We start from the raw sequence: 16,712 nt of genomic DNA, 5'->3' as shown, positions 1-16,712 counted from the left end.
TAGGCCAGCACAGGCTGGGAATGATGTCACCAGAAAAATGAATGAAGCTGCAGTTCTTTGAGTCTTTTTATCCGTCCTTCTGATATAACTAACACCCAGTGAATTAAAAGTACACCACATAACAAATTCAGTTATTTCTTTGCACTCCTTCTGGCTTTATGAAATTGGGTGATTCAAGGGAAGTAGTTCTCCCGTCTTTCTTTCACAGTTCCAAAGAGAACCAGAACCGCTTATTCCCTAGTTCTCACTCTTCCACTGCCCCCTTCACCCTACTCCTTATCTCATTCCCTCTGGGGGTAGAGTGTCCAGCGCTCCTCATAAAGACTATGGTGGAATGTAATAGTTCAACTCCCTTAAGTCATTATCTTAATCCTATAGGATATAAAGACTTGAGAACCTTTGTGTCCTAGAGATTATAACTGAAATGGGCGACCGGCGTATATAACTAGGGAAAAAGCTGATGTGTGCTGGGGTCAGAGGAGGCGTGTGGCTGCAGGAGGCACTTCCCTTCTTGTCTGTAAAATGAAGAAGGTGAATTTGATGGTCTGGAAGGCCCCTCCAGGAGTCTGTGATTCTAAGCTGTCATACAGAAGGGAAAAATAAGGCAAAATATTTAAGCATAAATGGGATTTTAAAAACTTTTATTTCTCATAGAAGAAATTAACTAGGTAATTTCTAAAATTGATGAATCAAGAGATCACAGGTTTGCACACATGATTTAGAAATTGACAGGTAAATATCAAGAAAGAGCTAGAAGGTTTGGAGGTACTGGTAGGATGATAGGCTGTTTGCATTATTAACCTCTCAGCCCAGTTTAACTTAAATGAAAATAACCAATAAAATAGACAAACCAGCTCAACCTGCTTTCTTGACTTCATAGGCTCTTCTAGTAGGCGTTCAGAAATTTACTTTGTTGGTTTTTTTAACAAAAAAAGGGAAAACAGGTCACTCCCTTTCTGATTAAATCTCAGGTGGACAAGGAGAGAACAAGCAGACTTCTACAGAACAGTGTCGTCCTTTGGTGTTGTTTATGATCAAGAAAAGAAAACTTTTGACTGGACGCAGTTCCGCATCATTTCTCGTTTGGACAAGAAGTCGGATGAGAGCCTGGAACACTATTTTTATAGTTTTGTGGCCATGTGCCGGAACGTCTGTCGTCTGCCCGCATGGAAAGATGGTGGTAAGAAAACTCTCTGTCATTATATTCTAGACGAGACAAGGAAAAAACATGTTTATTTTCAAGGTTCAGAATTACTTCAGGTGTAATTAGGAGAGCAGAGTCTACCTAAAGATTTCAGGTAAAGACAAGTGGGTTTTCACAAATTTATGAACTTCAAATTGGGTCCACCCTCATAAAACCTCTCCCCCAAAATGGTGTAACTGCAACAAAGATTGAAATTCAGATCAAAACCTCACAGAAATATTAAGACTACTATTAATTTCCTTTTCCAAAAGATAGTTTTATTTCTTTTAAGTCTCAGAGATTTATCTTACGACGAACTTTGCACCTTCTTTAGATTAAATTGTAACTGTTTTCTCATGTGTTGACTTGTAGCTAGAGAAAGGAACTGGCTCTCATTTAAACATCCCCTAATTGGATAGAGACCTTTTCTGAGAAATTTCTTCCTGGTTGGAATTATTTGCAGCAGCTTCTCTGAGTCCTTTCTCAGCCTCATACTTACAAATAAACTTACTACGGACTGTATTTCTGTATTTTAGGAAAGCTGAAAAGTACAGTGAGCCTACCCAGCTCAGGGTTCTGGGCTGGTGGCAGCATGTACAGACATCTCAACTTTTTTGCCATGTGGCTTGCTTAGGGTGTTGTCCTTAAAGCCAGGGAGCTAGATAGATTGGAAAGATCTGGAACCAAATCCTGCCTGGTTCTGCCACCTTGAGCAGGTGAGCTTATTGAGCCTATTTCCTCATCTTTAAAACAAGGATGACGTTCGTATATCATAGAATTTTGTGAGAACTCTATACATGGGTAACATACCTGGCTCAGAGGGCACGTAGTGCATGCTTACCGAATGGGAACTAATCTTATTCCCAGAACTGACATTTTCATGCTCTTTTTTCACCCTCGCTGGGTCTGTCCCTGTTTCATAAGAACCTTCCATTCTCTTGTAGCGTTCCGTTTAGCGGGGGTCCACACACCGGAGGCTGCCGTGCTGCGGACCAGGGAGTTAAACTGTACGACCAAAGAGCAGGGCCTCAGAAGGGCAGCGAGTGCCCGACGGCATCCTGAGTGATCGGCCCTGTGTTTACCTTCCAGGTCCCCCGGATCCCACCATCTACGTTGAACCCATCACTGAGGAACGGGCAGCAAGGACTCTGTACCGCATTGAACTGTTACGGAAGGTCCGAGAGCAAGTGCTCACGTGTCCCCATCTGCACGAGCGCCTCCAGCTCTGCAGGCCCAGCCTCTACCTCCCAGTGTGGTGGGAGTGTGGGAAGCACGACCGAGACCTGCTCATCGGCACCGCCAAACATGGGCTGAACCGCACTGATTATTACATCATGACCGACCCCCAGCTGTCCTTCCTGGACGCCTACAGAAACTATGCCCAGCATAAAAGACCTGACACCCAGGCACCGGAAAGTCTCTGTTGCCTTTACCAGACCAGCTCCAAACTGTATGAATCTCTTACATACACTCAAATGAGCAGGACTTCAGAGTCCCTTGAAAATGAACCTGATAATCTAGGGAAAATAGAAGGTCGAAATGATCATCTCGGTCCACCTAGGGGCAGCTTATCTGACATGACTTGTGAAAACTTTATTTCTAAAGTTCAGGATGTCATTTCCATCACCCGTGATGAAAGTCTGCTGCCTGAGTCCTTGGAGAGCATGATGTATGGTAAGAAGGTGCTCAGCCGAGAGCCAGGCTCTCTTCAGGAGAGCCCAAGTACCAGTATAGGATCTAGAAAAGACGCTGTTGCCATCTCAGCAAGCAGAGACAGGGACTGCCAGCCCGGTGGCCATGAGGCAGAAATAGCGTCAAGCCCCTCTTTTATGGATAGTTTAGAAGCAGGAGTAGCTCAAATGAACATTAAAAATGAAAAACATTTGTTGATGTCTCTTTCAAGGGAAGGGGACCTCTGCTGCAGTGAGGCAGGGCAGAGACCCGAAAGCATCGGGCAGTTAGAAGCCAAGTGCTTGGCGTCCCCTTCCTTGGATCAAGGAAATGAAAGTGGATTTGTAGATATGTGTAATCTTAGTGTCTGTGACTCCAAAAGAAACCTGTCATCAGAGCAGCAATTAATTGATTTATTAGAAAATAAAAGTTTAGAAAGTAACTTGATTTTGAGCCAGAACCACAGTGACGAGGAGGAGGAAGAGGAGGAAAACGAGGAGGAGAGCCTAGACATGGCAGCAGGCCTGAGGGGAGGGCCGGAGGTTCTGCCTCTCACAGAGCCCACTGCTCATATCCCGAGGGAAAAGAGCCGAGGCTTCCACATAGAAGCCAGGAAGGGCAGCCTGGAGGCTGCGAGCCAGAATCCCAGACTTCAGGGGCCTTTTCCTCAAGCTGCCTGTCAGTGTCACTGCAAACACGTGGAGAGGTGGACGCGTGGCCTTGAGAGTGATGAATTTGAAGTGGAGAAGCCCAAGGGTTATAACCCAGACCTGTACAAGAGCAAAACTAATAATATCACAGTGGAGGGGGAGCTCACTGCTATCCCGTCAGAGCCATTTCCGGTGAAGCATGAACTTCTGAAGGAACCTTGGAGAGACAGTGCAGAGGGGAAAAAAGGCTTCCCTGTGTATCCCCCTGAAGGAAGTGAGCTCAAATCAGAAGACGTGGATTTTGAGAGCAAAGACGATTATGATAGAGATGGAAACTGCCATAGTCAAGGTAAGTATGTGAGACCTTGCGGTACTTTGGATAATCAGTTCTCACATGGCAGGGTGTGGGAGTGAGCGGGGAGGGCTAAGAGATTTACGGCTTCTGAAAGGGACCTGCTTACACTTAACCATGTGTTTAAAACCGAAGGTCCCAGGCCTTGGTGTGAAAATAAGACAGCTTAACCCTGGTCATTCCAGAAAACAGGATGATTGTAGACAGTCGAAGCACCTTGGCTGCATCAGCCGTGTGATTGGGACAGAGGCCGTGTACTTCCTACGCGATAGATGCTGGAGGTGGGATCAAGGAGAACGGGTTTGTTCTACCAGATTAGGTGCTTTAAACTAAGAAGAGCAGGACAACCAGGGAATCTCAGGAGCCTGCAACTTAACGTAGGTGTAATTTCTCAGGAACGCCACAAAAATACAAACAAATGTAATCTTGGTTAAGGCGAACAAAAATAGTACCATTTATTTGTGTCATTGCCAAACTCTGTGATTTAATGTTGGTGCATTTGGTTTAGATTCCTTTTAGTAACTCAGCAGAAATTAAAATAAAAGTAACTCAACAAAAGTACACATAGATTCGATCTTTTTTAAATAGGGAAACCTTAGATAAGGGTTCAAGTTAGAAGGAATTTTAAAATGTTAAGAATCTAGATGACCCTGAGATTTTTTTATCTGCTTTGCAGGAATAGAAATACCGTGATTACCCAACCTTTGGTTTAAGTCACTGTGACGAGTGATTATCTTGGGAAGTCTTCCGAACCCAAATTTAACTTGACACACGAGCTAGGATAGGATAAGGACAGAGAAGCTGAACTGAAAGTAGCTTAAAGCCCCAGCTAACCCAGGAGGAGCTAGTTTACGTCCATGCCCATCCTCCTCACCCCAGGCCATGAAGGGTGCTTGCCATGTGCTGAATTATAAAACTCACTTTGCTTTTTGAACCCTTGGGTAGAGAAAATCCCCATATAGTCCTTGGAAACTCAGTCCAGTGAGCATGGTATAGAGGAGTGTGCTTTAGGGAGAAACTATTCGCACACCGATGTCCTTTGGGGCCATTGTCAGCCCTGCGAAATTTGGGGTATAAGGGGTTTTCTCACATCATTTTGCTTTTTCTTAAAACATAAATCCAGCTCTTCTGCTTAAAACCTTTCAGTGGTGCTCCCCATTGGGTCCAGAGTAAAATCCATATTTTCTTTTGTGGCCTACAGGACTCAGCGTGATCTAGAAGGTTCTGCCCCTCCAGCCTCATGTCTGTGCTGCTTCCCTGGACGTGTCTTAATCCCTCAGCATGTCCAGGATGCCCGTCCCCGTTGCTTTCTCATCTTCCTGGGCGCTCGCTCTCCTCCGGGAGGCCCTCTCCCCCAGCCCACCCGTACTCTGGCCCGGCACCTTGTCTCTCCCTCTGTAGCACTCACCGTGGTTTCTGATTTCAGATACTCATTTGTTATTGCCGTTTTCCTGTATTCCCTATTTTCCTGACTGTCTTTCCCCGATGGAACTGTAAAATTTTGTGGGCCAAGGCCACACACCTGTCTTTGTCCTTGAATCCACTGACCTAGCAAGGCCTCATTCGTGGCGAGGGGTCTCTAGCTCCCTAAGAGACTTGCTGTCCAGTCAGAAGTGAAATCTCCACCTGTCAGAGGGTACACATGCCTGGTCGTTTCACCTAGAAAAAAAGTTCCTGCCCTGGGCATTTTGCTGCTCTCTGTCCACTCCCTGTTATTGCTGGTCAGTGGATCTTTGAAGATCCATTTCACATTGATGATAAACTTTCACCACTGAAGCTGGAGAGAATGAGTTACATTGTCATTTCTTTCCATCAATGAAATAATTTAAATGTTTTAGGTTCATTTGCATCTTTTTTTTTTTTTACATGAATCAGGTTTGTTTTGCTTTTGTTGTAAATTTCATGAGTTTTCATCCTTTTCATAAATATCAGTCTCTTGCTGTTGTACATTTCATAAACTGTCCCTTCAGATGTATCAAAGTATTATAATGTTTAATTTCGTCTTCGCCACTACACCGCATGTGAAAGCCTCTTTGTGGTCGTTCATCTCCTCACTCTTGAATACACAGAAAAACATCCTTTCTCTTTTGTTGTTGTTGTTTTTGTTGGGATGTGGACGCAGACTCTTATCAGATGGTTTGTATTGGTAGCTGTAGTGCAGCCTCTACCTTTATGGCTTAACTGATGTGGTTCTTCTGGAAAGAGAAGGCCTGGTAATTAATATTCAGTTTAAAATAAATTAGCACAGAATGGGCTAATTAAAAAAGAAAAGATCATATGTCCTGATTTGTCAGATCACTACTCTCTCCCAAGTATCTAATTTTTTTAACATTTCTTCCCAGATTATCCAGGGAAATACTCCGAGGAGGAGAGCAAGAGCTCGACATCGGGCATCACAGGAGACATCGGGGAGGACCTGCAGGAGGCTCGGGCCCCCACCATCGCTCAGCTCCTCCAGGAGAAAACCCTATACTCCTTCTCTGAGTGGCCAAAGGTATCTCCCAGAGTTTGAAGTGGCATTCACACCTCTTTTGCCACATGTGTGTTCATAGGCAAAAGCATTCTCAGCTTTGATTTAAAGCATCCTCAGCTTTGAATCATTTATTTTTACTTTGCAGAGTATTTCCCAGTAACAGATTCAGAGAAATGTTTAATATCTTTTAAAGGTATTAGTATTGTAGCATTTGAACATTAAAGGTATATGCACTTGATTACTTAGACCATAAGACAAGTGTCAAATTGTCTTTGTATTTACCACACTGTGGCTTTAATTTTCATTGTTCAGACTATGAAGTTTAGATTAAGGCTTTTGTAAGTGCGTACATTTGAATGTGCTCTTTTCTATCAGCTCATTCTGGTTAGAAAACTTGACCCTTGATCTTAAGGGACTTTGTGAATTTGGGTAACCTGGTACTTTTGATACTTTTTCTCAGAGCTTTTGTCCTTTTTTTTTTTTTTTTTTTTTACAGGATCGTGTGATAATCAACCGCCTAGATAATATCTGCCATGTAGTGTTAAAGGGGAAGTGGCCCTCCAGCCAGCAGTATGAGCCCTCAGGTACACTACCCACCCCTCTGTTAACCAGCAGTGCCGGGTCTCGAAGCAGCCTCTCAGAGCCAGAAGCATCAGAGCACAGCTTCAGCAACGGTGCAGCATTGGTGGCCCAGATCCAGAAGGTGAGGCCATAAGAATGGTGTTGACCATGAAACAAAGAATGAGGGACACTTTGCACTTCTCAGCTGAGTCATTCAAGAAATATTTACTGAACAGATAGGATTTTTTTTTTTTTTTTTTTTTGGTAGAGCCATTAGTATTAATTGAATTTGGATTTTATCCTGTAGGCAGCAGAGAGCTTTGAAAAGTTTCAGAGCAGGGAACTGTGATGAAAGCAAGGTTCTGCAGCTCGGCTGGAGTGGTATGCAGTTTCGTGGGGTACGAGGGTCAGGAAGGAGGAGTGCCTCAGAAGCTGGGAGGCCACGTGCGGACCCGAGAAAGAGAGAAGGTTCTCGACTATACACTAGTGGCAGAGTGGATCCAAAGAAGCGGGGAAAACTAGCAGGCACGATTCGGCGCCTGATAAATACATAAAGAAAGAGAGGCACGAATGGATCTGTGTGCTCAGGACTTGGAGGACTGAGGAAACGATGGCAGCTGATAGAAATTAGGGAAATCAAAGCCAGGAGTGAGTTTTATAAATTCAGAAGTCAAGATTAATTCGAGATACGTTGTTGGCACACTGGGCCTCAGTCATGATTGCACATTGAAATACACTGGGGATCCTGAAAAGCCACTGATTCTGATTTAATTGATCTGGGGTGTGGACCGAATATTAGAATTTTTAAAAAATTGATTCTGATGTATAGCTGAAGTTGAGATTCCCTATATTATAATCTTACAACTCTAAGTTTAGTCCGTGGAATAGCAGTGTTAGCAGCATCTGGAAACCTGTTAGAAACGCAGAAGTTCAGGCCCACTGAAGTAGAATCTGCATCTTAAGCTATCTAGGTGATTTGGTGTTAAAGTTTGAGAAGATTTTGACTTAGAACAAATCGTAAGAAGATGATTAGAAATCATAGTAGGCCCAAGGAAATTGGGGCTGGAGAAAGAGCTGGCATTCAGCCACAGAAGTGGCATTCAAACCTCTTTTGCCACCTGTGTTCACAGGAGAGCTTCTTGGCTCCAGTATTCACAAAGGATGAGCAAAAGCACAGACGTCCTTACGAGTTTGAGGTGGAGAGGGATGCAAAAGTTCAGAGCCTGGAACAGTTCTCTGCCACCCATGGGCACCCCCCCATCGTCCTCAATGGCTGGCATGGGGAGTCAGCAATAGATCTCTCCTGCACATCTGAGGGGTCCCCAGGAGCCACATCTCCTTTCCCAGTGAGTGCCAGCACCCCTAAGATTGGGGCTATCGGTTCACTTCAAGGAGCCCTTGGCATGGACTTGTCTGGGATTCTGCAAGCTGGCCTGATCCATCCAGTGACCGGACAGATTGTCAATGGAAGCCTGAGAAGAGATGATGCTGCCACAAGGAGGCGGAGAGGGAGACGGAAACATGTTGAGGGAGGGATGGACCTCATCTTTCTGAAGGATCAAACTCTTCAGGCAGGAATCTTGGTAGGTGTACGAGGCCATTAAGTGAAAACATTGACCTTTCTGCACTGAGCACCAAACACTTCTTCCTCAGACAGAAAATTTTTTGATTTGTGGATCTTTTATCCCTATTTTAGTTGTCCTACTTATTTTCGTTATGTCCTCGTTATAAGTTACCTTCAATCTTTTCTAGAAATAGATAGGGATTAACCCATTCAGGGCCCTTCATTTGCATGCAACTTGGAGAAATGACCCAGGAGGAGGCCTTGCCATTTCAAATAGAAACAACCCACATCCTCCATTGTTTCAGAAGAATTGCTGGAGACTGAATTAACAAACCAAGACAGCAGGGTTGAATTTAGGGCAGGATTGCCTCGGGGTAGCAGGCTTTCTAGAGCGATTTTGGGATGTTGGCCCTGGCTCTACAGCTTGACTCACTGGGAGACACTGGGCCCACCGCCGAGTCTCACATCGCTCCTCCGTAAAAGGGGGGCCCCAGCATCTACTGCAGAGGGTTGCTGTGAGGTTTCACCAGGACCTGCTACACTCAGAGATTGTTGTAAACAACAGAAAAGGAACACCCGGCCGAGAGAGATCCCTGTAGACTTTGCTTAATGTGTCAGAGACCACCATTTCTCTATTTTGTTTTTTTCCCATTTATTGATTTTTCAGCTCCAAAACAGGAATCACATTTCATGTTTTCATAGTTTGAAAGGAATAGTAATAGCCAGTATTTATTGAGTGTTTACTCTGTGCCAGGCACTGTGTTCAGGGTTTTATGTGATTGTCCTACGTAATCCTCACAATATCCCTGTGAAGGTGTTAATGTTATTCCCATTTTATAGATGAGGAAACTGAGGCTTACCAGCATTAAATGATTTGTCTAAGATTATCCAGCTAGTAAGTGGCAGATCAGGGAAGCAAACCAAGGACTTTGTTCTCTAGAGCTTGAGAGCTCTATTATTAGGCTCTGTTGTTTGGGATGTGTCTTTCTGTTAGACTTTCTGTATAATTTGGGAAGCCAAAGTGGCAGGTTCTTTCCCTGACCAATTCCACAAGCTTTTCAGAAGGTTGTCTCATTTTTTAGAGGTGCAAAGCTCCAGTTTCTCTGTAATGATCATAGAGTTCCAGTGGAATGACTGAAAATTTTTCCTTGGCCTCAGAGTATCTTTAAAAATTTGTTATGCAAACATTTATTTAGCATGGACATTGTACTTTATCTGTAGACCTGATCATAGCCATTGGAAATACAGATGAGTAAGACAGGCATTCGAACTACAGAGCAAGAAATAGGTAAGCAAATGGCAGTGAGGCATTTTTTGTCACGTGAACAAACCTGTGAAGCGTGCTGGGGGGAACAGGTTATGGAGTGGACAGTGTTGCCTGGGACTGTCACTGACAGTGACAAAGGAGGTACCACTGAACCTGGGTGCACAGGATGGAATTGAAGTTCACCAAGTCGACACGAAGTGGAGAGAGGAGCGTTCAGGTGGAGGGAACGCCCAGCACGTGCAAGAGCTCCCGTGGGGGTCAGCAGGGTGGACAGCACCCGGCAGAGTAACAGTCACATGGCAATAGACGGGAGGATTTGAAGAACGCCTTGTATGTTTTCCTCTTAGAAACTAGTTTTCCTCTGTCATGATTGACTGCACGTACTGTTTTCCCTTCGTCCAGGAAGTCCATGAAGACCCAGGCCAGGCCCCCCTGAGCACCTCACACCCCGAAGGGCCAGTGCCTGCCCCCGCGGCCCCCGAGCCGGCCCCCGCAGCTGGCAGCCAGGCTGAGAAGGCCATTCCCAGCAAGAGTCTGCTTGACTGGCTGAGGCAGCAGGCTGATGACTACTCCTTAGACGTTCCTGGCTTCGGAGCAGTAAGTGTGTGTTGGTGCCGCCTGACATTACTGTCTGCTTCTGCGAACTTGGTGCCATTCTTGAAATGGAGTATGTTGAGGGAGACCAGGAAGACCAGGGAGTCTGGGAGAGATCTATGTCAACTGAGAACATCATTTGAGAGTTAAAAAAAGAAAAAGAAAAATTACAGCTCATGTCAGAACACTGTGCCAAGAAGTAGACATGCAAAACCTAATGAGGACAGAACTGGCCTAAGCTCAGCCCCCCAAACCCCCCAGAATTATCCACAATGTTGTAAACTCACAAAGAGATCTTCAGGTTGCATAAACGGAAGTGTTCCTGTGTATTCTTTTCAGGTTGATATGTTTCCGCATTGCAGGGAGGGATGTCGTCTTAGTTTTACGGGTACTGCATTGGGACTTTTCCTCGAGTCCTCTTACCTTTGCCCTAAGTCCTTCAGATGAGAAAGCTGTAGGAGAGGGCTCCTGAGCACAGGTGTTTTTTCTTGGGTTTCCTTTCCTCATTTGCACCTCTACCCACCACCATCCTTGTCCTGGGTACATGTAATTTATAGTAAACGGAAGGAGAGAGCTCACAAGAAGAGGAGGGGGATGCATTCACGGATGCACACCTTCCAGAGACAGAGCCCGCCACATAGGTTGCAGCGGGGACAGAATCTGAGAAAATAATGAAGAGGAAAGGGCCAGGGATTAAGCAGTGCCCAGGCATCCTCGTCGGGAGGGCCAGGGGCCGCACACAGCCTGGGCCCCAGCTTTCTGCTGCAGAAGTGCTGTCGCTTCAAGAGGAGAGCCTAGGTGAGCGCCGAGGCGCCATCTCCTTCACAGGAACCTGGCCGGGGCCTGTGCAGAGAGCCGCCAATGAGAAGAATACAAAACCAGCTGAAAAGCGCCACCCTCATCAGAAGACGGTAACAGAACGTTTTGTAACGTTGGTTTCCATTTGCCTCCTAGAATTTTTCAGACAAACCAAAGCAGAGGAGGCCACGCTGTAAGGAACCTGGAAAATTAGATGTCAGCTCTCTGAGCGGGGAAGAGAGGGTTCCTGCTGTCCCCAAGGAGCCAGGACTGAGGGTAAGAAAGAGGGACGTGTTCTGGTGGAGCCCAGCCTTTCCGACGTGGGGAGAAAGCTCTGCTGGGAAGTGGGTTTCCCTGCCATTTTCCAAGCGGATGGGACCGTCACAGGAAGTTGGTAGTGGTGATAAGCGGTGCTGGGCTGTCTTGAGCAGCAGTGTGACCGCCCATGGTCATTTGTTTTCAACCTCTACCTCCAAAACGTTTGGTTTAAGTTTGTACTTAAACCATTCCCAAAGCTTGATGTTTTGTAGAGAGTTCAGAGGAAAAAATACCTTAACTCATCAGGAGTCTGTTTCCAGTGTTAACAAACTTCATAATTGGAAATTTTCATTTTCTAATCTAAGCTTTTCTGGCTACCATTTAAGACGTTTCTTCCTAGTCCGGCCTCACTGGCAATGAAAAACAGCTGACTCCAAGCATGGCCCTTTTCCTATTATAGAATCATGAGTCTGGAAGAGACTTCAAAGACATCTGCAAAATACTTCTAGTGTAACAAATATGAGTTAATTATAGTTTACAGATGAGTACAAATTTGGAATAGAAAATTCACAACCTCTAGGGGGCGGTAATAACATTTCAACGTGAAAATGTGTTGAACTTGGGAAAATTATACATGTGTTTTTAACCTCCTGAAAGTACGTTCTGCCCAAATGGGGAGTCTCTGAAGACCCTCTTGGGGATCCGCGCTTCCTGGGTCGCCCCCTAAACTCGCAGGCTTTCCTGGATGCCTTCTCAGTGCTCTGCCCGCTGGGCTTTCCTGGGGTCGGACCTCCCTTCTTAGCGAAATTGGATGTGTGATTTCTTTTTTTAGCTCCGAAAGACCACCCACTCTAGTCATTTCCTCCTCCTCCTCCTGCAGAAGGAAATTGTTACTTAATGTCCTCAAGGAACTTGTTCCTGATTTTTGTCACCTGGATGATGAGTCTTCTTTCTAGCAGCTCTGCAAACACAACTGCTCCCACTCATCTGCGGCCACTGTGAGGAGAGGCCTGGCCGGGGGTCTCCAAGGGGCTGCCTGTTAGAAAGTTTGTCACATTGCAAAAGCTGCCCTTTTCCCCTCTCTTGCTTTATTCTTGGAAAATGTCCCTCCCACCCCTTTTCTTAGACCTGCCTGTGCTGTACGACCTGATTCAGCTTCGTTTTTATCCCATCTGTCTTTCTCAACCCCTCACGCTACCTCCCCACATTCTGCTCGTATCATTCAGCGTCGTTCTGTGGAGACCTCCAGTTCTTGCTTTGTTGTAGGCTCTGAGCTATTGGTTTAGAGACTTGTCAGAAAAACCATGTGGTTTCCCCCTTGGCTTTCTCATGTCTTTCTACATGTCTAACAATTTCCCTCATGTTCTCTGGAAATTAATGTTCATAACTCCCAGCAGACGCTGACCCCTTGCCAGAAAACCCATTTCTAAGCTGTTCTTGCAAGTCAGCCTCTTACCAGAGATGCACTTTCCCTTCGTTGTTAGATAAACACAGTCCCTGCCTCGGAGGCCCTTTTCCTGCAGGAAGGCAAGAACAGGAAGCACTTGTCCTCTTGGTCCTCAGGGCGGCTTGGCCTTCCCCCGGGGCAGAGCCAGCATAGCCCTGACTGCACCGCTCAGCTTGGCTCCAGCTCCCTGAAGGCTCGTTCCTAACCCTGTCACCATGTCTCCCACGGCCCCTCCTGGGGCAGGAGCCTTCCAGGGTGTGCTACGCTCTCTCTCCCATAGAGACCCTACCCCCTTCTTCTAAAACAGACTCAAACCCCACAAGGAACTTCAGCCTCCCTTCGGCCCCTTCTGCTGTGTGTGCTGCAGCTCAGGTGGATGTTACAGACTTAGTATCACACACACTGCAGAGGGATTCAGCTTTCCGAAGGCCCAGTGCATAGTGGTTGCTCATCAAATGTATGTACGCACACATATGTACTGTGTGTGTGTAGTTTTTTGTTTGTTTCTTGCTAAGCCGTTTGACAGTAAATTGCAGACATGATACGTCACCCCTGAATACTTCGGCATGCGTTTTCCTATGTAACTATTATCATGATTGCGCAGTTTAATATTAATAATATCTGAATCTATAGTCAGATTTCCCCAGTTGTCCCCAAAATATTTTTAGAGCTAGTTTTTGTATTTTTGTTGTTGTTATTGTTGTTAGGACTTTTAAAATCAGGATCTACATACTGCATTTGGTTAAGTTCCACTCAGTGGATGTTTGTTGGCCAAACTTCCTGGGAAGAGTAGGGGATGTTTTGGTTTCCACCTTCTCCACCTCTGCTCATGCATTAAGTTTTAGAGTTGGTATCTGCAGGCTTTGGAATAAATGCCCAAGTCATCCTGTGGAAAAGCAGCTTTGCCTCCAGTGTCGCTGAATGTCGGCCTCTCCTCTTCCTCGCTCTCCTTGCCCTCTCCCCAGGCCTCCCCTGGAAGAGGAAGCAGGTTTGCTCCCAGGGTATAATTACCAGGAGGGAGAGCTGCCAAAGCCCGCAGTGAGACTGGGCCGCTGTGTGTGGTCGCAGAGCTGCTGGGAGGGGCATCTGACTGGGGTGGGCAGCAGCTGGGTGGCTAGAGTAACTCACCCTCCCTCCTCCCACAGGAAGTGGTGAGAGCCGACTTCCTCTGCCAGCGCGCTTCTTGAAGAGCACTGCGCTCTTCACGCCTGGGGCCTCTCTGCTGCTGCTCTCCCACTCTGAGGGGAGAAGGCGGCCAGCATATGCCTTCTTGGCAAGTTCCCAGTTCCGAAAGGGCCCAGCATTCTCTCTGCGTCGGTGGTTCTCAGTGCAGGGAAGGGACATTTTGGACATCCTGATGCCTGATGAGTGCGACTCGAATTTAGCAGGCAGGGCCAGAGAGTCCCTGCAGGATGCACGCTGTCTTACTCAAGTCTGCCATTCGGTCCTAAACGCCCTGATGAGCTCAAAATAAAGTCTGTTAAAGAATGTCTGATTTATAGCAGACTGTTTGAAAGTAAGATGGAGGCGTTATTCTTAAAGCTCTGGGTTTTTCTTCCCCAGAGAAAGACTTCTAAGATCGCACATGCCCTTCCACCGGAGAGTTGTGAGGAGAGTTATAAGGGAACATTTGTGGGCATAAAGGAAAAGCACACACCCCAGCACCTTTCCCTGGCTCTTGCTGTGGGTGGGCTGCAGGCAAGAGGGCTTGGCAAAGCTTTGTGGTCGAGCTGCGGTTACCCCGGCCGGGGCCCCGGGCTGAAGGCTATGCCCAGCAGGGGCCTGAGATTGTGCTGCGCTGTGGTCCACATTGAGGTGATTTTCTTTAATGGGCTCAAGATAGACTGGTGAGAAATGATGCTTGTAGCCTGGCCCCAGTCCATCAAGTCCTACTGCCTGTGTTCAGAAACAGGAACCAGGCAGGAAGTGCTCCCCAAGCTGTCATCCCCAGTCCAGAGTGAGCAGCCAGCCCAGCACACTCCAGGACAAAGTGGCCATGCAGGTCACAGGCGGCTAGGCACTAGTGGGAACAAAAGGGGGGTGTGACGTGGTGGGTCGCATGCAAGGAGCCCTGGGCTGGGGCCACAGAGCCTGACCAACTGTGCCCTCGGGCAGATTCCTGCTCCGCAATTTGTGAGAAAGGAGGACAAAACATGACAATATCAGAGGTTCCTCCCTCTCCTGCTCTCCTAAAACAAGGCCTTTGAGAAGCGTGTCTCCTCAGGCAAACATAGTTGGCCATCATAATGCTTTTTGCCCATGAGGACCTGGTTTTTCTCTAATATTCTTTGGGAAACAAGTAGGACTTCAAAAATAGCATTTCTGGAGACTCGGAAACGTCCAGGTGCACCCGCCGCTTTTCACTTGTCTGTGGCTCCGTAAAGTCCTTACAACATGGCTGCGATAGCACAGTGCAGCCCGGTGGGGTCTGTGTGATGGTTAATGGCAGCTTAGAGCCCTCGGCACGGTGCCTGTCTCATGCTCGGTTGGCGCTCCCACTGCTCTTCCTGTGATCGCCGCCCCCTGCGGGCGCAGCGCTCTTAGCCAGTTCGCCTTGCCGCTGGCAGCCTCACTACCCTGGGAACCCGTGCATCTCAGCTGCTTCTCATTTTGGAGCCCGTCACACACGTGTGTACTCACAGCTCATTGAGAACCTAAGCCGGTGTCACTAACTAACCCTGTCTCTGTGACTGACGACCCCTTAAGCAAAGATCTTTTGGATTTTCTAAGGATTTGACTTAACAGTTAAGGGAGAAGAGAGGTGGTGAACCAAATGGAAACACCAGAGCAACTGGATTAAAGTTCAAAGTAAGCGTCCTTGGGAAGGTTGTAAAGAGATTTCTTAACTGCTCTCAGGCCTGGTCACCAGTCTCAGCCCTAAGATATCCTAAGCTTCCCTGACTTCTTTCTGCATATGATCTAGGACTCCTGGCCCTAATAAAAGGGTTTTTCTGGCCCCTCTGGTATCTCTGGGTGAGATCTTTAACTCTTTTCTTGCTCTCAATATGCTCTGCAGAGGAGCACAGCTGGCTCTGCCTCTGAGCCTCAAAGACAAGGAGGCCGTGCGCTGGTGAGGTCTCCGCCGCTTCTCGCCAGGTCCCTGCTCCCTCGCTTGCTCCAGACTCGCAGGAAGGGAAGGTTTTATGCAAACGCCTAAGAATTTTGAAAAAACAGAGGCAGCCATAGAGAAGCATGGGGTCTTCCAGCCTCCCTGCCGAGCCCTCCCACCTCCCACCCTGTCTCCACATTTCAGCCCTAATGGTGCCCTGTGTCCCCGAGGCGAATCTAGGGTTATGGATCCCTTGAGGCCACTCTGAATGTTTTTAGCTTCCACGTTGCTGTGATCAAAGAGGAGGTGATGGAAGAGCACCAGCTTTGTGACGGGAACCGCCGGGAGGAACGGGCACAGTTAGAACCGCTCCCCTTCGGTGTGGCTCAGCAAGGGGAAGTGGCTCCCCAGGGACCCCCCGGGAAGGGCTTTTTCTTTATGCCCCTTATACAGAGAAGACTGAGACTGCCTAACCACGGAGGTACCATTGCCCTCACACTGTGGACGTGTATCCCCTTGGGAAGCTAAATGACAGCAGCGCCTGGTGGGGAAATGCAGGCGCTTCAGATGCTGAGTTCTGAAGAAATCTCTCCCTTTCCGTGGGGAACCATGTCTTTGTTTACGTGGGGATTATCGTCGCCATTTTTGAAACACAGTCAGAGTTAGATGCATCATACTTGCAATGGTTCCTTTAATTATCTCTGCATCCAGACTGTGAGCCCCGGGAGTGCAGGTTCAAGGGCAGGTTCTTGCTGCATCCTTATTGCCCGGCTGAGCTCCTGAGTGACAGTCACAGGAAGGAGCGTGCGTGGCTGCTGCAAGCCCACTCCCAGGCAGGCACTTTT

At 47.1% G+C, this 16,712-nt stretch overlaps 1 protein-coding gene across 9 annotated transcripts in view; it reads left to right on the top strand.

The window, feature by feature from the left end:
- Positions 1 to 16,712, top strand: part of CHD6 (chromodomain helicase DNA binding protein 6) — a 188,458-nt gene that overhangs the window by 167,186 nt on the left and 4,560 nt on the right. For all 9 annotated transcript variants that reach the window (XM_023534463.1, XM_023534460.1, XM_023534459.1 and 6 more), the window contains 7 exons: positions 972 to 1,180; positions 2,273 to 3,853; positions 6,199 to 6,350; positions 6,826 to 7,032; positions 8,021 to 8,473; positions 10,124 to 10,318; positions 11,270 to 11,389. In XM_023534463.1, coding sequence (XP_023390231.1) covers positions 972 to 1,180; positions 2,273 to 3,853; positions 6,199 to 6,350; positions 6,826 to 7,032; positions 8,021 to 8,473; positions 10,124 to 10,318; positions 11,270 to 11,389 — 2,917 coding nt within the window. The remainder of the gene's footprint in view (positions 1 to 971; positions 1,181 to 2,272; positions 3,854 to 6,198; positions 6,351 to 6,825; positions 7,033 to 8,020; positions 8,474 to 10,123; positions 10,319 to 11,269; positions 11,390 to 16,712) is intronic.

Source organism: Pteropus vampyrus, unplaced genomic scaffold (genome assembly GCF_000151845.1).
Source record: "Pteropus vampyrus isolate Shadow unplaced genomic scaffold, Pvam_2.0 Scaffold125, whole genome shotgun sequence".
NCBI classification, from domain to species: Eukaryota; Metazoa; Chordata; class Mammalia; order Chiroptera; family Pteropodidae; genus Pteropus; species Pteropus vampyrus.
This window is presented reverse-complemented; position numbering and strand designations above follow the sequence as displayed.